The sequence below is a fragment of the Cylas formicarius genome, unplaced genomic scaffold (genome assembly GCF_029955315.1).
Source record: "Cylas formicarius isolate icCylForm1 unplaced genomic scaffold, icCylForm1.1 PGA_scaffold_12__32_contigs__length_19106922, whole genome shotgun sequence".
NCBI lineage: Eukaryota > Metazoa > Arthropoda > Insecta > Coleoptera > Brentidae > Cylas > Cylas formicarius.
In genome coordinates, this window is record NW_026844225.1 from 8,601,166 (window position 1) to 8,628,371 (window position 27,206).

General features: G+C 32.0%; 2 protein-coding genes across 2 annotated transcripts; both read left to right on the forward strand.

Moving 5' to 3' along the window:
• Nucleotides 1–1,124: 1,124 nt before the first annotated feature.
• LOC132708685 (uncharacterized) lies at nucleotides 1,125–2,648 on the forward strand. The gene is made up of 3 exons (XM_060681178.1): nucleotides 1,125–1,158; nucleotides 1,888–2,136; nucleotides 2,235–2,648. Coding segments are annotated over exons 1-3 (570 nt in total). The 5' UTR covers nucleotides 1,125–1,157; the 3' UTR covers nucleotides 2,555–2,648.
• A 61-nt stretch (nucleotides 2,649–2,709) lies between these two features.
• LOC132708682 (uncharacterized) lies at nucleotides 2,710–26,481 on the forward strand. Its single transcript, XM_060681173.1, has 11 exons — nucleotides 2,710–2,768; nucleotides 6,524–6,830; nucleotides 6,884–7,052; nucleotides 12,044–12,368; nucleotides 14,233–14,679; nucleotides 14,740–14,863; nucleotides 18,475–18,632; nucleotides 19,718–19,906; nucleotides 19,968–20,120; nucleotides 22,876–23,232; nucleotides 26,144–26,481. The coding sequence occupies exons 2-11, from the start codon at nucleotides 6,586–6,588 to the stop codon at nucleotides 26,275–26,277; spliced, it is 2,301 nt and encodes a 766-aa protein (XP_060537156.1). The 5' UTR covers nucleotides 2,710–2,768; nucleotides 6,524–6,585; the 3' UTR covers nucleotides 26,278–26,481.
• Nucleotides 26,482–27,206: the final 725 nt, after the last annotated feature.

Below are 27,206 nucleotides of genomic sequence, written 5' to 3' on the forward strand. Positions count from 1 at the left end.
AGCTAATAAATCATTAATACCTTGGATGTGTAAGTAATAAGGTATTGAGTATGGTTTCCGTAGGATGTTCATAAACATCACTGAGTCGCAGTTCGATTTTATTCTTTAATTTCTACTTGTACGTCGTTTTTGTGATATTTAACCCAAATTCTCAATATATTTCTTTGCCTCTGGTAGATTCTAAAATAACATATATTTTAGACTTTTTCATTCTTGTCTTTGTTTCTTCTTTTTATAATATTTATTGTTAAAAGCGTTATATTTTTTATTCTATTATAATATAACTAAATTAATTAGATCGTTATAATGAAGGGTTTTCAAACTAAATCCTAACAATTATCATATACAAATAGGTGAAATAAAACACCAATTATACTAACTAAAGAAGTTTCGAAGTGAAAATGTCAATTTTAGTATAAAAGTTTTTAAATTTCCAGATTGGTTTCCAAAATTGATCCTGTTTTATAATAATAATAAGCCTTTTAAATATCCAAAATTTTAAAACGTCCTTAAAATATACATTTTTTACTCAATTTTTGGAGTTTTTTATCTTTGTTTTATTTTAACATTTTTGCATTTATAAATGTAGTTAAGCTATTTCAAACATACGAGTATATTTATAGAAAACACAGACAACAATGTTATATTCCAAAAATCGCATTTCCAAAAATATTGTTAGTTCCATTCAGTTGGATAACAAACGTATTGGTCTGAGTTTTATTAGGGACGTTAATGACCAGAGTTTTTATATATTACCTTTTATGGAGGATGAGCTCTTGCATATTTTAAAAAATAAATTGAAAAACAAAAAGTCTTTTGGATCCGATGGCGTACCAACATTTTTATTAAAAAGAGTATTAGGTTTGATAATAGGTTCCCTAATATTCTTGGTCAATCTGTCTTTTCTAAATGGCACATTGCCATCTTGTCTAAAAAGAAATAGTCGTCAGTTACCGGAGAACTGTCGTCCAGTAATAACTTCAAACAGTGTTTCTAAAGTGTTTAAATATCATAGTGTTACAGATAACCAACATGGACGTGGGGTGCTCGATAGATTGATGAATATCAACGCAAGCAAAACCCAAACTATGAGGTTTCATAATTACCAGAAACAATGTGATAAATTTAATATCTGTTTAGGCGATAACACTATCGCAAGTAGGAATACTGTGAGGTTTCTAGCATTGACTTTGGATGAATGTTTAAAGTGGATGTCTCATTGTGATACTCTTATTTCAACTCTAAATACTGTAAATAATCTTATAAATCTTGTTGAGATTTTAACTAGGCAACAGTTGCTTAATTTATACTATGAAAAAGTGTAGTCCCGGTTACATTATGGGATCCATTTGTGGGTGCGCCTATAGATGCCGATAAAGTATTTTTGACTCAAAATCGTATTTTAAGAAGTATTACGCATATTTCCAAGTTTACATCTTCTAGGGGCTTATTTGTCCAGTACAAAACTCTCACTCTGGCGAGTCTATTAATTTTTGAAATGTCATTGTACGTTTTTAACTATTTATCGAATGTTACGTTAGTTTTTGACGTACATTCTAAGCATACAAGACAGAGCGGTAAGCTGCTGGTTCCCTACTGTAGGCTGTAGACGACCTCGAGGTTACCTGATTATTTAGGTGTTCGTATTTTTAACAATCTGCCATTGGAGTTAAGAGGCAAAAGTGTCTATTTAACCAACAAATAAAAATATTTTGTTATCCAAAACATTTTATAGTTCGGAAGAATTTTTTTGAGTAAATGTTTTTTTATATGTCCGTATATATAGTACTTATTATGTATTTTGACGATTCATATACCATTTTGTAGTTGTCTGAGGGAAAATAATTATTATTATTATTATAGTCGGCTTTTTTGAATTTTGACCAGTGTGCGGCCGATCGGATCTTGAAAATCTGGTCCATCAGCGGGACCCGGGGAAGAAATATGTTCGTTTCGCATTAAAACGAACGGACGACCACTCTGGGCTTATAAAAGGTAATCTGCGAGTCAATGGCCAGTCACACCGCGCCTCTCTCTTTCTGTGTATCGTTGTTTCACATCCATCGCATCGGGTCGGCATGCTGGTTTTCCGGATTTCAACCCTCTTCATATTACCTCTTCTCGTGTATCAAACCGGTGCGTAAATTTGCGTAAATATTTTTTTTTTGTTTTCTACGTGAATTCGTTCGATTTGCAAGGGACTTCTGGTGAAAGAGTTTTCCATTATTTTGCAGATGGAAAACCAGCGTCCAGTGCCAAAGCGCGTCAGTATATCCCCCCTTTGCCCGGATTAGTGCCAGTTTATATCAGGCCGGGCGATACACCCTTGCAGGATATTAATTTAGATTTAGCGAAGGCGTTCGCTTTCAACGTACAAAAACACGGCAGACTAGCGTTCGGAAGGCAAATAAACGAAATACTAAGTACGAAATCTAAAAATGACGAAGACGAACTTTCAAAAGTCGACGAAGACGACGAGTTTTTCGAAAAAAATCAGAGCGAAAACGATATCGAACCGGATTACCATCATATACAGAAAATACCTAAACACTAATGGCTGTAATTTTGTTTTTGTATTTATTTGTTGTAAATAAAATTTCGTAGTTCCGCACAACGTCTTATTATGACGAATTTTGAGCTTTTTAATTTTACGCGGGATACTAAAACCGACACCTTTGTTTAAATATGAACTAGATAGAACGCTTATCTTATCTTTGAGCCAAATGTGTAATGAATGTAGGGCAAGTGACAGTGGTGAATTTACCGAGGTATGTATCATAGATTTCTTTTTTCCCGTTTGATATTTTTTAAGGTTTTCAATCGAGTTCAATGCCGCAAAGGCCTAATCATAAACGCAGATCCCCACGGTAGACTAATAGATACATTATTTAATGTAGTCGAGTTACAACGCGGTATATGCAAATGCGCCTGCAGCAGGGTCCGTTCTATAATATTTGCTTGGCATATTTTCGTTTAACATGCGCTCTTCATTTTTAAAACGTATCTGCTTAAGCCGGGACGAATGGCTTCAAACTGTCAACACCCCTACATCGGTCACGTGATTATCATTGTGCTAGAAAACCTTTGAAAGTTATATTAGGTCCAATATTGTTATTGCAGAATACTAATACATGAAAAAATTTTACTTTAATTTTTCGAAATATGAAATTATTAACATAATATGTCTCCAAACCATCGAACAATCTACATAGGGCTAAATATTTTTTTGCAAAAATGAAGAAGTGAATATTATTGTTTCAAAAACTCTTCAAAAGTAATTTTAAAAATGTATTTCGATAAAATCATGTTAAGAATATTAATAAACTTTGAGTTTTTAATCTAATTCGTGGTATAAATAAAGTGGCATATAATGAACTTTTATTTGTATTATTATTACACATCTATTTATAAATGTTGGCCCACTTTTATGTTTTATGGAAAAAACAAATTTTAAACTATATATAATGCACGCTATTTCTATAGGGCTTTTGAGTGATTTATGAATGTGTTGCCTATGACAGTTCTATAGTAATTTCAAAAAGTGATACTGCTATAACAGCTTTTAGAAAGTTTACATTAATTATTAATTAGATTATTTAATTAGGTAAGAGTTATTTTGAGTTAATGTTTTTGCTGCGTTTTATAATAGAATTGTTGTCTAATCAATGTTTAGATTATACATTAAATGTTACCTTACAATAAATAACTTTTGGATGAGCTTATAGACAGTTGATAATATCTAGTCTTTTACTTTTTCATAACTTATAATATATATTCATGGAACACGATTTCGGTAAATCCTTACAAGCCTATAATAATAATACCAATACAAACTAATATGGTTACACATCTCAAAGGGCGAAGTCTTCATTTTCCAATTGAATTTTGTTATGATCACGCAAAAAATTATAGTTTCCAGCAGGAGAAAATAGCACATCTTGTACGTTTTTTTAGAATTTAGCTTAAGTTCTTTTAAGATCCAAACTAAGATTAGCTTCGACTTTATCATCAAGTAATTGAAGTAAATTTGTGCTGTAACAGCAGGTGTCATCAACATCAGAATGTGTACAAGAAATACATCAAATGCCCATGAATTGAACCCTGTGGCCCTCGCGAAGTAAAGTTACCCAAATCTAACGAACTGCTGCCTATTATTTAAATACAAGTGGAAAAGAGATACAGATCGATCGCTGGAACCAAAATGCTTTAGTTGTAGCACATAACTAATGATCCACACAATCGCATTTGAAAAGTGAAGTAAGACCAGTATCGTTGATTAATGTGCATTAAAGCAGTATTTAAGCACTATTTTATTCTACATTTTGTGTAGTTTCAAAAGAAGATATAAGAAATATTGCCCCAACAACATTTTTGTTTTGTTCCAACTATATTGAATAAATATTAATATAATAATAAATATTTTTTTTTATTATACCCGGGTAAATATTAAGTACAGCTAATGAGTGGAAATTTTGATTTTTTTTATTTTTTCAAATCGATTGTACATTTTAAATAGAATGTTTTCGAATCGGGAAAAAGCTCCAAATAAACTGCCCCTTACTTCCAAACAGTGGGCAAAATTTTTGAAAAAATCCCGTATATAAAAAAAATTAATTTGACAAAAATATTATGTATATTAAGATAAGAATATATGTTAGAAATAGAACTAGATCAGTTGATGTTCTGTTTATTTAAATAAAGAAGCTGAAATAGAAAAATTTGTCAAAAAAATATCAAAAATGACAACTTTTTAAAGAATATTTTTAATAAATACGCTGTAGCAATGTTGTTTCGTTGAAATTTGTAAAAAACTTAGTGCTCGATTTGTCACCCTGTATAATAAACATTGCACTATGGGAGAAGCTTTTTTATAAACGTAGATTGGATAAAATTTCGATAAAGGTTCCCTAATTTCTGGAAGAAATACAATTCTTAAAATAAGCAAATTAAAAAAAAAAAACAACCAAAAAAATTTTTTTTTATTATTTGCCAACCAGTTTTAATGAAATTTTTGTTCAATATAATTTACAATATTTTTAAGAATCAAATTGTTCAAAACAATTTAATTCATTTAGTATTGCTTCCTGAACCCCAAATAACTCCAAACCGAGTAATTTTTTTGACTTTAGAGAAGAGTGCCTTTGTTATGGCCAACTGTTGACAAAAATCATAATAAAAGTTTGAGACAGAAGAAGCTACGTTCCTGTACAAAATATTGAAACATTGTCAGCAATAACTTTTATAACCCAAACAATGGTAATTGTGGAATAAATTTTATTTAGGCATCTTAAAGTGTTTCAGAAGTAAAAAAATATATATCTTTTTTGGACCCCTTTTCAAGAGCGTGTTGTGAACCACAATTATTAACCAAACTAACGGAAAACACTTTTTCAAGCTTTAAAAGTTTTGTTTCAAACATTGTTATCGATAAAAAATTAATTTGCAGGATTTTCTATAAAGGCCCTAAGTCCTTTAAATGTGGTCTTATAAAACTTCATGGGTTATGCGCTCACGTAGCGTCGATTGGGATATAAAGTTAAGGAAACTTATATCGAACTTAGTTGTAAATATTGGCAGTTTGGAAATCTCGGTAACAAGATTGACGTTGGATCAACTTTTGGACCTAATTGGTTATTAGGTCGTCGACAAAGTTAAGGGAAAGTGGTTTCCGTTCGTTTTCATTAAACAAAATTTATACTTTCGTGCTTTTCTACTATTTATATATCATTGGTAATAACGAATCCACTGTCCAAAACTAATACGAGATTATTTTTGTCGCTTATGCTATTATTAAAAACGACATTCCTGGTCTTCTTTTTCTCCTCGTTAAAGAGCGTCTCTCAAAATAACTAATGTTTGAATATTTTTAGGCAAATTTGTTTTTCGGCGGTGTATTTGGGATACTTCCGTTAGACAAAACTTATTGTTTAGTCGAATCATCTCTGTCTGACTATTACATGCGGTTCTTTTAATACTTTCATAAATAACAATACGCCTCAATTAATCATTAAAAAATGTTACTTCCTGTTCGGCGTTGATTATTATATTCTTTGAATAAAATAATGACTAATTTCGTTACATGATTACCTGTACCAGGAATTCAAAATTAATTACGATATGAGTTTATGTCATGGTTATTTAGGAAAATGGTTGATTGTTGATGGCAAATCGAAATTATATTTACTCTACAGGAAAACTTTTTTTGAAAAATGTGTCGAAGACAACAATAAAAAAATGTCCATAATGGTTGGAAACTCACGCTTATCGGGCAATTTCAATTCGATAAAATAGATAAGCCGGATATAGGGTGGTCTTTACAATACGCCATCAATAAACTTTGAAATTTTGTGCAGGTAATTTAGTTCATCGTTTCTGGGATTAAATTCGACAAATATATGTCTATACCCCATCAAAGTGTAACGTTTTATCAGTTCCTTATTATCAGTTATTATCGTGTTTATATTATAGCATTAATCTTATCTATGACTAATTGTGTAAAAATGGTTGTATTTTTGATACACAGGTGACTAAAAGACGGTGCGGGCGTGTCAAAAATCTCGTAACCTCGTTTGATTTTATGAAGATATGTATCCTTGGTCCGTTGCTTTGTTCGTGGTGTGGGTGACGTCAGCGTTTTGCCAAGAAAATGCAGGTAGTAACGTCGGTCCGGGACTTATGGCGTGTTACAACGATTCGGCTATACCTGGGGTTCTAACAGCCAATGGGCGACCACCCGCGACTATCAATATCCTTATAGAATTTATTAGGAAATTAGAGGATGCCAACCCAACAATCAGCAGTCAGCAACTGGCACTTCAATTAATTCAGAGGTAACCCTTTCAATCACAACCAAATCCGATTGAAATTATTAAATTATTTCAAGATTTCGTCAGGATGGAATTACAAGGACGGATAGGCCAATAGAAAGTCAATACGGCATTCCTTTCGCTGCTAGAAGAGCCGAAACTTACAAGTTCCGGGTGATGTCGACCAAATTATTGCCAAACGTCGAACAGACTATCAGCAATGGTGATTTAAACGAGTTGGAGAGGGTATGTAAAGTTACCCTGTATAACGTTTTTATGATGAAGCTTTTTAATGCCGAAAGATTCAACCACCTCTGGATAAATAATAATTGGCAAACGAAAAAACGATTAAACCAGAGATCTCGCTGCTCACATTGACTGACCCCCATTACGGATAAGAAATAATACTCATTGCAAGTTTTAATTGGATAAGGTACATGAAGCCGATTATAGTTGCCCTTTCATGTCGCTATATCCTTCAGTCGACTTGAATTTCTGTTTGTTATAGGCGAACTATAAGCAAATTTGTTTTATTAAAGGCATATATCGACAAAGGAAAGGCAACATACGTCCGCAGTGTCCCATCAGAGCGGATTTTGCATGTAACATTCTGAGAAATACGAGAAAAGCCTTGATACAAAAGTTTCGCAAATTTAAGTGGTACATACTTCAAAGTTAATTTGAAAATAACTTAAGTTTCTTCATTCCATTGAAAAATAGAATTCAAATTTCTTCTTCGTTGGTTTCGGAAAATAGAAAATTTGATTTTTACCGACATAGCCCCTTTTTTTTTCTATTTATCACCAAACTACAAATATAAATTAACATATAAACAGTGTTTCAACTGGGAAACGGCAAGAGATAACGAAAAAAGTAAAATTTGCGGTTTTGAGGTTATTCTACAAAATCTAGAAATACATTTTCATTTTAACGTACAGACGTATAGACCGCCTCCATATACAGACGGCCTCCATATACAGACCGCCTCCATATACAGACCGTCTCCATATACAGATCGCCTCTGTATACGGACCGCCTTCGTATACAGACGGACCGTCTTTGTATATGGACCGTCTTCATAGAGAGAACACTTTCATAAATAGATTGTTTTTACAAAGAAATTATAGACTTATATAAACAATCAATTTATCTTTTTTTTTTAATACAATAAAATAAAAATAAAATAAAAATACCAAACATCTTACGAATAAGGAAATCTTTTTACTTACATTTTTAATACAAAATAATTTTTGCCACATTTCATTTTATTTTTTTTTTAATTATAATTAAATATAAATTAATAATACATAATAATAATAAATTCAAAAATATGTATTTAAAACTACATTAGTACCAAAAAATTTTTATTTCAATTTTAATTTTCTTTTACCAAAACAAATTATTATATTCAACATAAAAATATTATATTCGACAATTTAGTCACGAGCGGACCGCAGCGGAGCGAGTGTCTAAAAAAACATATGGTTAAAATATATTTAATTTATGGATATTTCCATTTACATCTCATTTTCAGTTTTATTTAATTTCATTAAATATAAATTAATTAAATATAAAAATATTATTTCAAACAGTTTAATCACGACCGGAGCGCAGTAGAGCGAGTTTCGTTTTTCTGAAACGATCATCAACTTTAATTTTAATACTCATAGGTAAACTTTATTGGTCGGATATAATGTACCACGTGACAAAGGTCTACCTGGGTCGAACAATGTGGCCAAAATGGTACTCAACAAAATCCGTTATTTAAGTCAGTCGCCTTTGTAAATTGTTCGCCTCAGGGTGGTACCCGCGCCATATATCTTCTCGACAATATATTAATAGTAAGTACGTAAATACATCATGTTGATTAAGTTAAATCAGATGTGAATGTAAGAAAGCTCCCTGTCAGTTTTAAGAATTTTTCATTTAAATCGAATTAAATTTGATTTCACAGCGGCAGCAAAAACATTTTTGTGATGTCGGATGAATTTAGTTTGAACTCGTGTAAGATTATTCGATGTAATTCCATCCATTTATCCGAATTATTCGAAAATTTAAATATTTTACATTACTCAACATACATGATCGACGGACGATGAAATTGTTCGAACTGAACTATAAAAAATAAATAAATAAAATATTTCAAAAGCGATACGATTTTATAGGATCGGGAAAAATATTTTAAAATAACTTTAAAGCCTTTTAAAATAATATGAGAAAAACATTAAGGGATTTTACAATTTGCGCAAGAAGTGTTTTAGAATAGTAATAACAATAATAATAATAATAATAATAATAATAATAATAATAAATGTTCTGTGAGTAATCACAAGCAACCTCTACGATACTTCCGTTATAAAGTTATTATAGAGGTGTTGGAGAAAAAGAGAAAATTTTGTACCACGCTGGAAAAATTCCATTGCACATATAAAGTTCTACAAAGTGTAGCATAATTAGAATCTGGACTATTGTTTTTAAACGCTCTTTTATGTTCGTTAACGCGTTTCTTGAAGGATCTACCTATTTGTCCAATATGAATTTTAGGACAAGATCCGTATTTCAACCCGTAGACACCTGATTTTTGAGATTTTGGACATTTCGTTTTGTTTTTTAAAAACTTTTCTATTGTGTTGTTAGTTCTGAAAGCTATTTTTATACCACATTTTTATAAATGTTTTGCAACTTTTTCACTAGGTTCTCCTATGTATGTAATTGTTTTAAATGTATCAGGTTTCGGATAAATAGAGTTTACTGTTGTCTGGATTTGTTTTTTATTTATAATTTTATCGTTAATTAAGGGATTGTAGCCGTTGTTCAATTCAATTCACATACGGACACAGTCATACATAACAGCTCAAATCACCCTTATACACACAAAATGGCTGCATGTCCCTTTCTTATACACAGACTTCTTAATAAGCCACTCTCAACAAAAAATTACAACAAAGAACTAAATATCATTAAAGAAATTGCACCGAACAACAGCGGCAATCCGTCCATTATCGATAAAATTATCAATAAAAAACAGTAACAGTAACAGACAACAGCAAACTCTATTTATCCGCAACCTAATACAGAACACTAACAATTTAAAACAATTCGAATAGTTTCTCGAAAGGCTGACTCTGTCACCAGGCACTCTTTCCCGAGTTTATTTTATATGGTAATCATAGTAATAATATTTATTTCGCAAAAAGATAATACAAAAAGGATCACATTTTTTTTAGCCTTATGGTTGAAAACAATTACAAAAGTTGAAGTTCAACACCTAGACCCTGTATATAGTAATAATTGATATTGTACGACCAAATATATAGTGCATTTATTGCTTTGACGTTTTAAGTATATTACAGTAACTTAACAGGACCGTGGTAAAACCCATCCCAACAGATGTTTATTCTGCATTAAGTAGGCTTTGCCTGAGATGCACCATGACGAACATTTGTAAAAACTTGAAACTTTTATTTGAAATGTAAAGGACCTTTTTAAATTTGATTAAGAATTGATGCTGCGGGGTATTTTCCAATAAGTAGAAGCGTTTATTTTAACATCAGGAGATATGTATCGTTCTTAAGAGTTTAATCTAAATTGCAATATGTTCGTATATATTACGGAGGCATTTGAATGTGATGTGTAAGTAAAATTTTACTTTGGTTAAAAACCACTTCAGCCGCTCAGAGTTTAAGGAATTATGATACGGCCAAAAATATAGTGCATTTATCGCTTTGACAGATGTATATTCTGCATGGCGCAGGTGTTGCCTTAGATGAACCGTAAAGAGTATTTGAAGAAACTTGAAATATTTATTTGCAATGTAAATGGACCGTTTTAAATTTGATTAAGTATTGATGCTACGGAGTATTTTCGAATAAGTAGAAGCGTTTTAATTTAATCAAAATTACAGTATGTTCATATGTATTACGGATGTATTTGAATGTGTATTTATGTACCTGATTCTAGAGCTTTGACCCTGCGAGGCTGTTTTCACTGGATAGTTCAAAGGGTAAGGTAAGTACCTGTACTCTATTTATCTTACATGTAAGTTGAAAAATAATCATTTTTGTCTTGTGTGCCTGTTGAATAACAACATTCTTCTTTTTGTTTTTTTGTGTCTTCTACATAGTTCTTCGATTTGTTACAGTATTTTTTAAGACGTGTTAGATAAAGGTACATCGCAAGAATGCTGATAAATATTTATTAGAATCTTACAATTAAACATTTTTTGAAGGTTCCTGTTTTTTAACACTTTAAAATGTGAAGACCGTGTAATGAGGCAGATGTTCCCCTGTTAGAAGAAGATATGGAAAACAACGCAGAATTTGAAGACGAAGATGAGATGGCAGTCGAACCTAATGACCATTTTGAAGACGAACTACCCCAGCAGATAAAAAACGGACACATTTATCTTCGGATGCTGAACAATTTGTTTTGAATGTTTACAATTTTATAAGAAATTCAGAATGGGAATTAGGAGCAGCAATGAAAACAAATTATATAGAACGTAATAAATTGTTACTTTATACTAATTTTTTTATGTAAACGTTTCAAGAATTGCTCTGCGAAGAAGATTGAAAACATACTTATATCCCGCTTGTAAGTGTAGGTAGATAAATTCCTAGGACGGTCCTGGAATGGTTAGGGGTAAGGGGCTGCGGTTTTGGAGTAATAAACAGTAGGCAAAGTTAATCACGGAGTCGGTTGTAAATGCACTATATTTCTGGTGTATGTATACTTGCACAGTATGTCCGATCCTTATCAAGCAATAAATGAAAAGGTTTTCCACAATTGGAAATAAAAGTAGTACACAAGGAAAAACAACAAAAATGACTAATAAAACCATCAAAAAACAAACAATAAAACAAATCCCGCTCTGCGATTCTGCACACAATCCTTTTCTGTAGAGAGCTTTAAATAAGTTTAAGCTCATGTATTTTAACAGCTTTTAGACGTTATAAGAGAAAGATCTTTGAAAGAGGGTTAGTTGATGCGGTGGAACCGATATATAGCCACGAAATCTCAGGTTCAGCGTATTCACGTCGGTACGAGAGCTAACTTTATTATAAAACAGAATAACTAAATGCAATTTATGCATACTTTTCATTGTTAACCACTTTGTTAAGTTTATCGCTGTATATCTAGATGACAGCATCTGTCTACCTCACTCGCAGGAATTTTTTATATTATTTTTGGTTTAACATACACCTCCCTATATTTCGTAAAATATATTTCAATTTTAGTGTTCCCTGCACTACATGATATCGAATACCATAGACGACAGAATAAGGGATAACGAGGCGTCGGAATGCTCCAGATCATCCCGCTATACATCGAGGATTATCAGAAGACGACGGGATGTGGAACTTTTAAACCCCGATGGTCCCGATTTAGGCGTTTTGTCATTGCCACTCAATGGAAGTCAATGTCCCATTGAATTAGGGGTTGTGTACACCCAGTACGGCACGGTGAAAGCCGGCAACGTATTGGCTGGAATAGCGGCTGGGTTAAATCAGCAGAATATAGAAAACGGAGTGGTCGATAACAGATTTGCCGCTACGATAACAGGTACGCTGAATGGATATTGCCTAGATTTTGAAAATTTGTATTTGGTCTTTATTTAGGCAATACGATTGTACGGGGATCTCCTGCAATTTTTTACACACTACCTACAGGGTTGTATTAGCGTAAATACGAAAGTTTTATTTTGGACTTTGAAATTGTTTCGGCAAAAATAATATAAGTAAACTTAACTCTCCAACCAATGTCAAATCCATCTATCATTTAAAGACTCTTGCAGCTATATATAAAATTTTGTGTCATATTATTTTTGTGCAATAACAAATATTGATAAAATCGAAATAATAGCAATACCATTTATAATACCAAAACGGCGACTTTCTAAAGGTAACGCTCGTATACGGTTCAAAAATTGTAATATTTAAAGGTTTAAGTTTTAGGCTGCGCTGAACTTTTTGAAAAGAAATTTTAAAACTGTTTTAATTCATTTCAAAATTTTAATTTTTTTCTAGTGTTTTAATTCACTTTTAAATTTTGATATTAAAAAATTAGGAACAAAATAAAGGCACTTTACTTTTGAGCAAAATTCATTGCATCTTAGGTTTTACACCATTCAGAACTTTTCAAAAAGATTAACTTTTTTTTGAAAAATTGAATTAATACATTCCAATTTTTGAATTTGTAAAAGTGTTTTAATTCATATTGAAATTTTAAAAGTGTGTTAATTCATTTTATTTTACTTTTCAGATCATGCAGAACTTTTTTTGATATTTTTTGAAAAATTTAATTTCTAAAATTTTAATTTTTTTGTGTTTAATTAATTTTGAAAATTTCAAATTCAAAAAGTGTTTTAATTCAGTTTAAAATTTTAAAAGTGTTTTAATTGATTTCTAAATTTTTAAATTTGGCAAAAAATGGAAAAAAAAAGGTGTATTTTTCTCTTGAGCAAAATTCGTATTGTTCGACAACCATCGGATACGGTTCAAAGAATTCTGTATTTGATAGTTGTGCTTTACGTTTCAGATCCTGCAGAACTTTTTATAAAGAATACCTTTTTTTCTCAACTCAACTCATTGGCTCAAAGAATTCAGTATCTGATTTACTTGCATATTATGCAGAAATTTTTATATAAAATGTTAAAATGTTTAAATTTATTGAAAATTTTAAACTTTCTAAAGTGTTTAATTCATTTTAAAATTTTAAATGCTTTTTAATTCATTTAAAAATTTAAAAATTTGAAAGTGGTTTTGATTAATTTTTCAATTTACCAATAAAAGAAATGGAAAAAAGGGTACTTTGCAGTATACATGCAGAACTTTCTATAAAATATAAAAAATAATAAAATTTTTAAATAAGTAAAAAAATTGTATACCTTTTAAAGTGTTTTGATTCATTTTAAAATTGTTTTGATGTATTTTAATTTTAAAAGTAATCCGTTTTAAATTTTAAAGTTACAAATTAAAAAAAAAATGAAAAAATAAAGCGTAATTTATTCCTGAGCAAAGTTTATATTATTATTATTATTATTAATATTATTATTATTATATCGTCGTCTACGGTAAAATTTATATATTTTTTTAGTGAAATTTTAAAAATTTTGAAGTTTTAATTTCTTCTAAAATTTTAAGCGTTTTTAAGTGTCTTGATTCATTTTAAAGTATTAAAATTGTCATCATGTATTAAATAAATTAAATAAAATTTTAAATCCACCTAAAAGACCTTTAAAGTTTGAAAATTTGTTGCTTATTATTGGATTATTGGATTTTATAACCAATCACTCACTTTCGAATTTATTCTTTCGCTTATATGTATGACGTTTAATGTACTTTCTAATCGTGACTTTCTCGTCTTCCCCTGTCATATTATTATTATTTTTAAAGAAAATTTTATACATATTTCCGTATTTATTAAGGTGAGCTATGCGAAGCGTCGTTATATCAAGCGAGCTCCACCGTAGCATTGGGAGCATCGGGGGGATGGAACAGCACTATAAACCCTCGTTATTATTTCCTCCACAATAACAATCAGCTTCAAGCTACCGATGCCGAAATACGAGGGGCATTGGACGGGTTATACATGGCGCTTAGGGTGGCCAATTTGCAAAACAGCGACATAAAAATCTCCCAAATATTGGACATGTATTATTCGCCTTACCAAAAGGGCGTGCTGGATAGTTCTTTCAAGGCCTGCAACAGGAACATTTTGTATACGGAAATGACGTCGACGGAGATGATGCAGAACCAACTGTTGAATTTTATGCCAGTGTTAAATACAGCTGCAGTTTCTGGTGCTTCTTTGACTAACGCGTCTTTTGCCATATTCACCCAGGCCGGTATAACCGCTTTCCAGCAATATTTGCGTAAGGGAACGTTGGGAGGAACTGCGTTGCGGTTTTTTTGGCATGAATTATCGTTTTCAGCTCAGATCAACACCGCTGATTTGAGTTGCACGTCAGATTCGTCGGTGATTACTAGAGTCGCTACGGACCTTCTCATTTTCATCGACCACGGTTGGAGTTACAACACAGTCCAGTCTATTCTTTCGTAAGATTAACTTTCAGCGTGTTAGTAGATATTTAAGAGGGTGGGTGCTAGATTTTTCATTTCACAGTCAACAAATGATTTTCCCTAAACAATTACAGCCAAACATATTTTCTGGTTGCTTTGACCTCGATCTTTAGTATTTCAGAAACATCGGTTTTATTTTTTTATTCTACTCAAATGGCAGTTGGTATGCTCAATGCTCCAAGTTAAATTTAGTATTTCAATAATATGTTTGAGCAATTGAAATTATAACAATGGTAAATTTACACCTTATACTGGGTTATTCATTATATTTTGACACCCACCTACAGGGTTCATTTTGAAATATAGAAAAAAAAGTGTAAATACAAAAGTTTGCTCTAACCTTACACAAAAACAAACGACGATTGCAAGCAGTCAAAATGACAGCAAAATCATTTTTATTAAATGGAATGCCCTATATACTATTAATTTAAATTGTAGATCTTTTTTTACTGATTTCAAAAACATATAGGTTATTGACATTCATTCGATTTCTGGACAATTGTTAAAAAATGGTCAAGTCTGCTTTGATAACAACCATGTTATCTATGTTTGCAATTGTTTTAACAATGTTCTACTCTTGACAACTAATAAAAACTAAAGATCTGCAGCGCAAGTTAAATAACTTAAGATATTTCAAATGGGTTATGCTGAGGAAGAAAAACGCCAAATAATAAAATTATATTATTCAAACGGACATAATGTTGCAAGAGTTCCTTCAAACTCTATATTTATTATTTAGATAATTGGTAACCGGTTGGATATTATGTGGAGGTCCGCCATCTCGATGCCAAATTAATTAATTGCATCTCCGACAACAAACCATATTCTAAGAAGGACCAATCCTTTGGAAAAGTAAATGAGGAAGTGGCAAAAATAGGAAATTCAAGAGAGCTGATAATTCCTGGCCACTTTAACGCATTAACATGGTGCGTGAATGAATACTTAAAGGGTGCCCCAATACCAAGAGAATGGAAAGTAGCTCATATATCGTCAATTCACAAAAAAGGACATAAACGAGACTGTACTAACTATAGAGGTATATCGGTGACCAGTACCTTAAGCCGGTTGTATGGACGAATCCTTCGAGATCTAATAGAGCACGAATATCGAGAACAGGAAGAAGGGGAACAGTCCGGATTTCGCGCTGGGAGAACCTGCATCGATAATATTTTCACACATCACACATCATGTTTATTGACCTCCACAAAGCATATGATACTGTCCTCGTCAACAGATTGTTTCAAGTATTACAAGATACTAACATCAACTTTACCTTAATTAAAGCTCTAACAAACCTGTATGAGGAATCCACATCTTGGATAAAGATAGGTATACATTGTAGGAAAAATTCCTGATGAATAAGTGTTTACGGCAAGGCTGTTGCATATCACCTACATTATTTAAGATCTACGTGGCAAAGGCTCTAAGACAATGGAAGAGGAAGTGCAACGGTATAGGCATCGACCTTGGGGGTACATGTTTGTATACCCTACCATTTGCGGATGATCATGTTATCATGGCCAATGATAAAGAAGATCTAGAGTTCATGACGAGTAAATTGCAAGAAGAGTATAAATAATGGGGTTTGGAGATCAACATGCAAAAAACCAAATACCTACCTATTGGGGCAGAATTGTCTACTGTACAACTAGAAAATGAGGAGATATAGCCTTGCAGTGAATATACTAATCTGGCAGTGATATTTGATGCAACTGGCAAAGATGACGGGGATATCAAAAAACGAATAACTCAAGCTAGACGAACAGTTGGCTGTCTGAATGGAATAGTTTGGAGCACGGAGATGGGAAAGAAACGGAACATCAATATATATGAGACACAGGTAAAAAGTAGTCCACTATATGGTTTTGAAACGTGGAGGATAACGGAGGCCAATCGAAGGAGACTTGAAGCGGTAGAAATGGACGCCTTTGGAAGAACACTGAGAATTTCTAGAAGAGACAGGATCCGCAATGAAGAAATTAAACAACGAATAGGAATAGATTGCTCTCTAAGTACCGATATTGAAAGAAAACAACTAATATGGTACGGTCACGTTCAAAGAATGGATGATGGCAGACTTCCGAAGAAAGTAATGGAATGGATACCCCAGAACCGTAGAAAATTTGGTAGGCCCAAAAAGAGAGGATAACCAAAGCGATGATGCCAGGAAATTTAAATATCGATGGCCATTCAACGATCCTTCGTGTATAATTGGTCAAAATATTGTTCAACACACCACATTGACTGACGTCCGTCCTTGGATTTTCACTGCCGCCCTTTTGTGTGGATTATTGGTGGACCAAAAATATTTATTTTGCCTATTAAATACAGCTGCTGTTGTGAACGAAGCCTGATTCGTAAATATTATTTTGCTTGGATAGTTTCCAATTTCTTGAGATGTGTGCAGTGCAAAATGCGAGCCTCTGCTTTTTACGTTCATCGGTTAAATTTTGAACTGGAAGGAACTTTTCACGGGTGAAACTTACGATATTTTAGTATTCGTTTAATTTTACTATAGGACTTTCCAGATAATTTTTTAACGTCGGGTATAGAATATTCAGGATTTTCTAAAAAAAATATTGATGTCAAGTGTCGTAATAGCATAATAATTTACCTTTGAAGTAAAGTAATATATCGAGGTTTTCATCAAAATTTCTTTCTATTGTCAGTCAGTTCTAGTGACACTATTTCGGTCGTCAAATTGTTTAATTAGATTTTTAATTGTATTTATTGAAAAAACTCTATTTGCCGATATTCTCTTTTAACCCTTGCAACATTATGTCCTTTTTAATAATATTATTTTAAGTTAAGTTAAGTTGCGCTGCAGATCTTTAGTTTTGATTAGTTTTTAAAAGTGGAACATTGTTAAAACGATTGCAAACATAGATCCCATCAAGGCAACTTGATAATTTTTAAACAGAAATCGAGTGATAATTATTTTAAAAGGGAAATGTCTCAAAAACGGCAAAATGAAATGTCAGTAAACTATATGTTTTTGAAATTAAGAAAGAGATCTACAATTTAAGCTAATAATATATAGGGCATTCCATTTTAAAAAATGATGTTGCTGTCATTTTGAAAGCTTGCGATCGTCGTTTGTTTTTTCTGACATTTGCATAAGATCTTTAAACTTTTGTATTTACACTTTTTTTTTTCAAAATTAACCCCATAGGTGGGTCACAAAATATAATGAATAACCCTGTACAAGTTTTTATCTTAGGTGTGGCTGCACACTGTATTCTCAGTGACTTGGACTATAGACACTATAGTTACGTATGAAACAAGCAATAAAGACTCTAACTCTCTAGTGTGATGATTTTTACATAAAACGTAATTTTAGTTATGTATTATTTTATTTTAGTTACGTATTTTTTAAGACAAAAGGTGCTGTCAAAATGGCCTTTACTTCCCCAAAACAACCCGACCGTAATTTAGAACTCGACTATCATTTTAACATAAAATGTGTAGGATGATTTTCGTTATTTATTTTGTTACATATTCGATATGATTTTTCTAATTTAAAGCCCCAGATGTTTAATATGATTTACCTATATCTACGAATTAATAAATAAAATCAAAAATTGTAGGTACATTTTAAGCAACATCGACGTCAGTAGATTTGGTACGCGATATGCTCTCTACAGTGGTAGCGACGCCCAAAACTTGCTGTTCTACAACACTACAAATCGGACAAATTATTTGGCGGATTTCTACCAAAAGTACAACCTGACTGTACATCAAAACGGTAAAAAAAATGTTTTAATATCCTACTGCTCGGAGAGTAAATGTTATATTAGGATAAATCGATGTAAGGATAATAAAAAGCATCGAAGGATATAATATATGCCTTAGAGCGAAGCTTAACGACCAGGTCGTTGTAGAGAAATATCTCGAACATTTCATCCCTTCGTATTCCTATTGCCACAATTTCATAAAAGGCACCATTGTTATTTTATGGAAAATGCTCGATGATTTCCGTGCCGCTGTACATAAAATTCTGAATTCTAAAATCTAAATTTAATGCAGGTTTCCGGATTCACATATTTTCTGAGTTTGAGTTTTCTTTCGCAATTTCATAATTTCATTGGTATCATGTTATTTGCTACAACATTTTCTTTGTGTGTTGATATTTTAGTCGATTTCTAGAATTATTAGTATAACATACTTATTTTTCATTCATGATTCGGTGTTATGTTTTGGTTTTAGATTCACATTTTTAAAAACATTAATTAATTTGTTGATTTCATTAATAAATAAAACAAAGCGGTAAACGAATACATACATAATGTAAAATTATTAAAATTATAGTATTAAAGATTATCCAAAAATTGTATAAAGAAAACTCTTTGAACATAAAATAAAATAAATAAATCATGAAAAATAAAAATACCAAATGACAGAAAAAAATTACAAAATATTCAATCCCATAAAATAAATGCAGAACATTTCTGTTGGACGGGCTGTGCATTAAATTTCATATACATATATAGTCGGTACGATTTATGATGACATAGTCGGTAACAAAATGGCAGACAATAAAATAAACAAAACAAAATTAAAACATATTATAGTTTGTAATTATCCTTTATTTTTTTCAAAAATTAATTTGTTTTACTTTTATATATATATTTATATGCTGAAGATATTTGGTTTCGATGTGATTTAAAAAGAATTGACAAGAAACAAAGGAATAAGCTTGCATTAAGTCAAATAAAATAACATAAATATCTTCAAATTCTAATTATTTATTTTTTGAAATTACGAAACATTTCGAAAAATGTTTACTGGTAATAGTAATTTATAGTGATGAAAGGTCTTTACTATTTGCAGCAAGCTCTGGATTTAATTACATTACAGTTTTCGAGTCTATCGAAAATATAGGTTACGATAAGTTGAATAATAACACATATTCGGGTGGTGAGTCTACTGTTGTTCTACTGCTCCCCAGAGCAACGATGTCTGAAGATCAAAGAAATTTCGTATCCCAAAGGAGGCAAATTATGAATCAATATTTGCCGGGTGAGGCTTATTTTATTATTTCCGCATTTTTCCTAATTTATATCGTGTTTTTTTAAACCAGATCTCAACATTTTCGTCTTGGGAACTGGAACGCAAAATGATTATGACACTATCGTGTCTAATCCGGCAAAAGATGTAGTCGTTCTTCAAGACACATCCAACGAGGAGTCTTTAAAAGGCTTTGGACAACAAATTGTGAATAATATCAAAAGCGGTAAGCATGTCATTAAATTTATGAGTCATGCTGATAAAATTTAATTCGAAACACTTTTAATAAGGGTCTTAGTACAAGAGTACAAGAATATTCCAGAACTTTATTGAGTTTCATGCAAATAATCATCTAATGCTTTGGGAATAAATAAGCTTGAATTTAATAAAAAAGTAACTTTTACCACTTCTTTGATAAGTGAATTTGTTGTCATCCTTTCGTAGATAGATCAACTTTCCTATTTCTTATTTGTTATTGTTTTAATTTTTTGAATTGTTTGGAATATTGCATTATTGAAAATAATATTAAATAATAACGATTGTAAGACTGTACGATGCACTGTCGCTTTGAAATAATACTTTGCTGTCTATTAGTGTGAAAAGCCCGAATATGTAGCTTAAATTTTGCACCAGTTTTTAATGTTAATAACGAGTATCGAGTGGAATTCGTTCTTTTTTTGTGAATATTAATACATTTTTAATTATAGGACCAATCGGTGAAAGGGTTTCAAATGCCGAATTGAAATTACGTGTAAAAAGTTTGCGATAATGTATATTTAATCTCCTAAAATGTATCCCAAATTTCTTATAAACGAATGTACCTATAAACTGTTTTCTGTGTCAGATCTCAGATAAAAAACTTGTTGAATAAGAAGGAAGATGAAAAAGAAAATCTAATTTTGCGATATTTTAAAAGTTTTGTACGATTGTACGAACCAGTTAATTAGGAGCCTCTCGTTTGAATTATAAACTCTGTTTGAATATTTGTAGGTAATTTTATTAGAGTTGGCAATATTTAATAGCAATAATCTACAATTTAACAAATTAAAGGTAATTTGGTGTGCAACTTTTTTTCCCCAAAAATTCTTAGTTAAATAATAGTAAATTTTTTTTTAAGAAATTTATAAAATGCAGTTGTCAAAGTATAATTTATAAAATTATCTGGCTTATTTTTATTGTTTTTCTAAATAAATATATGTAAATATTAACTAACGTATTCAGGCGTGTCGGATTATCAAAATTTTGCATGCTTTTGAAACCCTTTCGGAGATAAGTACAAAAAGGGGAAAATAATCTGGCCAGACCCAACAAAAACCTGAAAATAAGGGTCGATAAGAGTTGCGTATGGACATTTAAAAATTGCGCAAAATGGATAAGTGAGACCCACACCAGTTTGATAAATTGTGGAGTGCGGACAAGAAAAATGCACTCTGTTCGAACTGGATCTATGAATTAAAACGGATTCTAAAGCACGGGCAATTTTATCGATAGATGGATGTATTACGTCGTGATTGATGTGCGTATTTGTTAAACTGCAAGTTCAATCTCGAATTGGTAAAATGATATCAATAGTCCCTGTTAGAAATGAGGGGGAGGGGGTAGTTTCATACAGGATGATTCACGTTAGAAATTCTGGAGAACTAACTACGGGAACTTTTTCAGATTTGGTGTACAGACATAGCGGGCAATAATTTAGAGAAAATTAGAAATGTTTTAGCAAAATCGGCGCTGCCAGGTTTATTTCAAAGCAGTGGAAAACCCAAGTTTTATTACAACTGGCGATAATACTCAAAATTCTTAGTATATTCTTTACTACTTTTGGAAAAGACGTATTGAAAATGTGTCATAAAATTTAATATCTGAGTGATCATAAATCTAAAACTTGTGCTCGTTAAAATGGCGGTACATAATATAAGGTTGCTCAAAAATATGCGATTTTGCCTAAAATTAAAAATGAATAGTTTATTCTACTTTCAAAAAGCGAAATAACTGCGTTACATTGTATATAGTTTTGTAAAAGGCCTTTATGGGAGATCGGTATTATAACATCCAAGGAAGTGGTGTTAATTGTTCCTTTTTCAAAAATTTTGAGACATTGCATAGGAAAATGTTAATAAAAATTACTTGGGATTTTGTGTTAGATCTGACTATACCAAAAAATATAGGGTGTTCTATTTGAAATGTGTGAAAATATTTACCAGAGGTTTGAAGACCTTTCCTTCTGTGATTTTAACTTTTTGTTTACCTATACATATATTTTAACATTTGCAGTTTTTGAGGTTTTATAAAAATTTAATTTTCATGAATATCGTGGATCCAATTAGTTATTAATGCCAGTGGCGCCCCTAAGGAAAATCTAACCAATATTTTAGACTTTTCTCATTTTTTGTAAGTAGTTTTTTTTTCGTATTTGGGATTGGGTTATTTAATGTTATTTTTTATAAAATAAAAAAATGTGGTTTTTGAAGGGGGTTTTGTTGATTTTTTTGTCTGGAAGACGAAGCAAAATTCTAAAACCACCCGAAAAATTCGTATTTTTTGCTGCTTAATCTGAAAAAAAATTGGAGAATGTCAATGGCGTATTTTGTTACTTAGAAATCTATGCGAATTGACATAAACATATGGTCTGTTATGTGCAGTTTTGGAGGTTTTGCAAAAAATATGATTTTCTTGAACATCGTGATTACGGTAGTAGGGGTCCAATTAGTTTAAAGTTAATAATAATAGACTTTTTCATTTTTTATATTTTTAGCAAATAGTTTTTTAGCTCGAGTCTTTCTGTTGTATCTGGGGTTGCGTTATGTAATACTATTTTTTATGAATTAAAAAAAAGTTGTTTTTGAAAGGGTATTATGTCTGGAAAACGAAGCAACATTCTAAAACCATCCAAAAAAATCTTATTTTAAGCTTTAAGCTTAAAATTATACTCGGTAATCTATACGAATTGTTGTTCAATAAAAAATAGTAATTATCTTTTCCAGTACCAAGGGCAGTGGTTAATCCATCTTGTACTTCTTCGTACAATGGCCCAACGAACACGTTCGCCTTGATACAATACGTCGAGCCGTCAGGAGTGAACTATTACCGAATATCACCGAATTACTTCTACGGCGGCGGAGATTCCAGGAATCTTAAGATAAGGGAAGAAGGATACGGTTCATTAACTATTTGCTTCTCCAGAGACAACAGCAAACCGGATAATAGCAGTAATTCATGCCGATCGATAAGTAGTTCGGAATATAACGTCAACGTAAACGATTACTGCGACGGTTCGGTATCCTCCTGCTCCCCCATATATCTTTCGGTGACCGGTGGATCGACGAATATTAGATGTAGAGGTAAGGACAATGCTTTAAGTAAAATCCGGTTCGGAAATTCTCAATTCGCAATAAAATTTAAATCTCTTCAATTAATTACACCCGAAAAACTTCCATCCGTTAGGCCTGTCTTTTTGTTTCAGTAATATGATAAAGATAATTTGTTGTTATTTTTGTATCTTTAATATGCCAAGAAATGAGTTGCCTTTTACGAATCTTCTGCATTCCTCCTGCGTCGGTTTTTGCTGAGTCGAACTTGCTGACGTTTCGCCAATCATCCTGTTGGTTTCTTCAGGGCTGCCATATTGATGATTGGCGGTTGAGATTGTTTGGTTGCTTATAGAATTCTGGGGATTCACGGATTTTTCTTTTGTAGAGAATTGCTTAAATGCGAGAATTTTAGTTTTATCGAATAAAATTTGATAAGAATATAGATATTAAGCGTTCTGTCACAAAATACACTTCACCACAACCTTCCAATAGCAACGAGACCGAAAGCAACCCTACACTTGCCACTGTGATCCTTCCTTACAGATCCTACCTCATCTATGTAATGCACCCTTAAATCTGTTATTCTCTATCAGACTCCGTGAAAAAATCTGTCACCCCTCATGGCTCTAAAATTCCTCATCTCTATGGAGTCTCAAAGCTTCACAAACCAGGATCACCCCTCCGACCTATTGTCAGCACCATTGGTTCTCCAAGTTATTCTCTATCAAAATATCTAGTTTCCTTATTAAAACCCCTTACAGGGAAAACTAACAGTTTCGTACTTAATTCCTTTCACTTCATTGAACAATTAAAAAGCATTACATTAGATACACAACATATGCTGGTCAGTTTCGATGTACAATCCCTCTTTACCAAAGTTCCTATTCCTGAAACTCTCAACATCATTTCAGATATATTAAAGTCCGAGAATCAGGAACCAAACCTTCTCACGTTAATCGAAAAATGCTTGTGTGGAACATGTTGTTCTTATAACGGCCAAATTTTTTAACAAACGTCGGGAACAGCTATGGCTTCTCCACTATCACCAGTCATCGCGAATATATTTATGGAAGCCTGTAAGAAGAAAGTTCTCGACACCTTTCATCTAAAACCAAAATTAAGGAAACGCTACGTCGATGATACTTTTGTTCTTTGGCCTCATGGTCAGGAATCCCTAGTAGATTTTTTAGGCATTAAAACTCTACTCACCCTAACGTACGTTTTATCATTGAGGTGGAAAGTAATAATAATCTCCCATTCTTTGATATTCCTATCAATAGAAAATCGGACCTAACATTGGGTCATTGTGTTTGCAGAGAACATACGCACACCGACCGACAACATCCGGCCCAAAAATCATCGGTAATCAACTCTCTTGTTTACAGAGCCATAGAACTATCTCAGCCCGAGTCACTGAACCCAGAATTAAAACACCTTACCTCTGCTCTTCTCTCTAATAATTTCCACATGAAAGATATTAAGCGTTCCATCACAAGATATACTTAACCACAACTTTCCAATTGCAATGAGGCCGAAAGCAATCCTACACTTGCCACTGTGGTCCTTACATTCAAAACATCACTGACCACATATCAAAAGTTCTAAAGAAATATAAAGTTAAAACCAGATTTAAAACTTGTCCAAAAATCTCTCAACATCTTCGATCCGTCAAAGAAAAAATGTAATTTGAGATGCCAGAATATGAAAGTGCCTTAAGACTAGACAAATAAACTCATCAGCTGTTGCCGAACATAATCACGAAACCGGACATAAAATTTTATTCGATAAAACTAAAATTCTTGCATGTCATCTATTCTTCTACCAACAAAAAATCCGAGAGTCTATAGAAATCTATAGGCAACTTAACAATCTTAACCGCGACTCAGGTCTCTGTCACCAATATGGGATTCAGTCATTCGAGACGGTGTTTATGCCCCTCATTTAGCTCCGCACCCTCAAACAATATATAAACAGGTACAGAGTAAAATACGAGCCAGTCAGGATGATTGGCGAAAGGTCAGCAAGTTCGACTCAGAAAAAACCGACACAGGAGGATTCCAGAAGATTTGTAAATAGTAAATAATTCTATGCCGAGCTTTTTAACAAGATTTTTTTTTTAATGTTATACCCAGTGAAAGCATACTCCTCTTTCGTTTGAAAACATCTTTTTGAAACACGGTATATCTAACTTACCTAGAAATATACACACAGCCGCTAGTGCCAGTATTAAATATCATAAAATAATGCAATCATATGGAAGAAGATGTAAAACTGTGCCCAAATGCGCTAGCAATATATTTTTTTTAATATCATCTCCTGAAATTTTTAAAATAGAGAGTCCTTTCGGTATACAAGGTGCCTTGAAGTTACACTACATAAAAGCTCTTACAAGGGCGTTACCTAAATACTTTCGAAAGTATTGGATCGTAGTTTTCAACACTCGACTTTCTGTAAATTATCATTTTTAACGGTTTATTTGAGTTAAATTTAGATTGTGGTTTAAATATCGTAGAATTTAATTACACTTCACTCAAAATCATAATTTCTTAATTTTCCCTTGTTTAGCCATTTTTTTACACTAATAAATAATTGATTATCCTGATCTAGCTCATACTGAAATACACACATACTATACTTATATTATACATTATATTTATATATTATATATATATTATTATATATTATACATATACTATTGTAAGAAAATATGCAATAATGCGGAACAAGATGTAAAACTATGCCTATAAGTACTAGCATTTTTTTTTAATATCGTATGTTTCTAAAATCTTTAAAATAGTCTTTTCTGTTCTTATAAATTAGAGAAGACTACCTTGTTTTTTTCATCAAAGTATTTCTAACATGTAGATAAACGTATTGGTTACCTTAATGCAAAAATTTCTATAAATATTTTTACGTATTAATAAGGCGGGGTTGTTTTTAGAAACAGCGTGCAGGTTCCCAGATGACATCAAATATACTGTCTCCATGGAGAACGTGGGATGTGCGAGCGGATCAATAATATATACTGCCAGTATAGTATTAGTCGCAGTATTGATTTTTTTACAGCGTTTTTGATTTAGTTTTTTTATGTATTTCAACGTTTGTGCACAAACCTGCAGCAATACAAACATGAGCTTATATATTTGCATAAAATGCCTTCCAGCCATGCCAGTTTATTTATTTTAGATGTTATTGTTAAAAATTGCTACATTTCTGTTTTTTTTTATTTTATAATGTTGGCCTATGTGATGTACAAGGATTTTTATTTGGTAAGAATACCAAAAAGAGTTTTTTTATTGTAGTTTTATTAACCCATCACGTTTTATCCCAAATGTTACCAAAGGGCACTAAAATAATTTGAAAAACTTAAATCTTCACCGTCAAAACAACCGTCTATTTTATTTAAATAAAATCCATTTATTATTTATTTTTATTATGTGTACGGAACATTGCTACATAGTTTTTCTTTTATACGCTTCAATTTTAATATAGCTTATTCCTAATTATTTTATTTAAAATCTAACAAACGACCAAGTGACGACCTCAAAGTTGGTCAAGATGCCAATTTGGAGTTAAGTACAAATAGTAATCAAAAGAACCCCTGTGCGACATAGAAATTTTAACCCATTATTATTATGACGAAGAATTAGAACTTGAGACTGTGCCTACTAGACTCGTTGTGGTTTGGACTAGGCTATCCCTACCTTGAGCAGCTATAAGATCCAATTTTCAGCATGACCATGCCAGACCACATACTATAAAATTTCCTCCGAAAAACTAATGTAACCTTTCATTCGTTGCCCGTAATTTCTCCAGACTTATAACCTATTGAACTTTACGGGAGGTTATTCCTGCAGAGGTTGCCATAGGCAAATATCATCAATCTGATCAGCAGCATGCTACTATAGGGGCGGTTAGTTACAGAATGCCAAAACTTCTTTCCAAAATATAAATAAAATATTTACTGGGTTTTGCGATTTCTATATCATTCAATGTGGAAATAT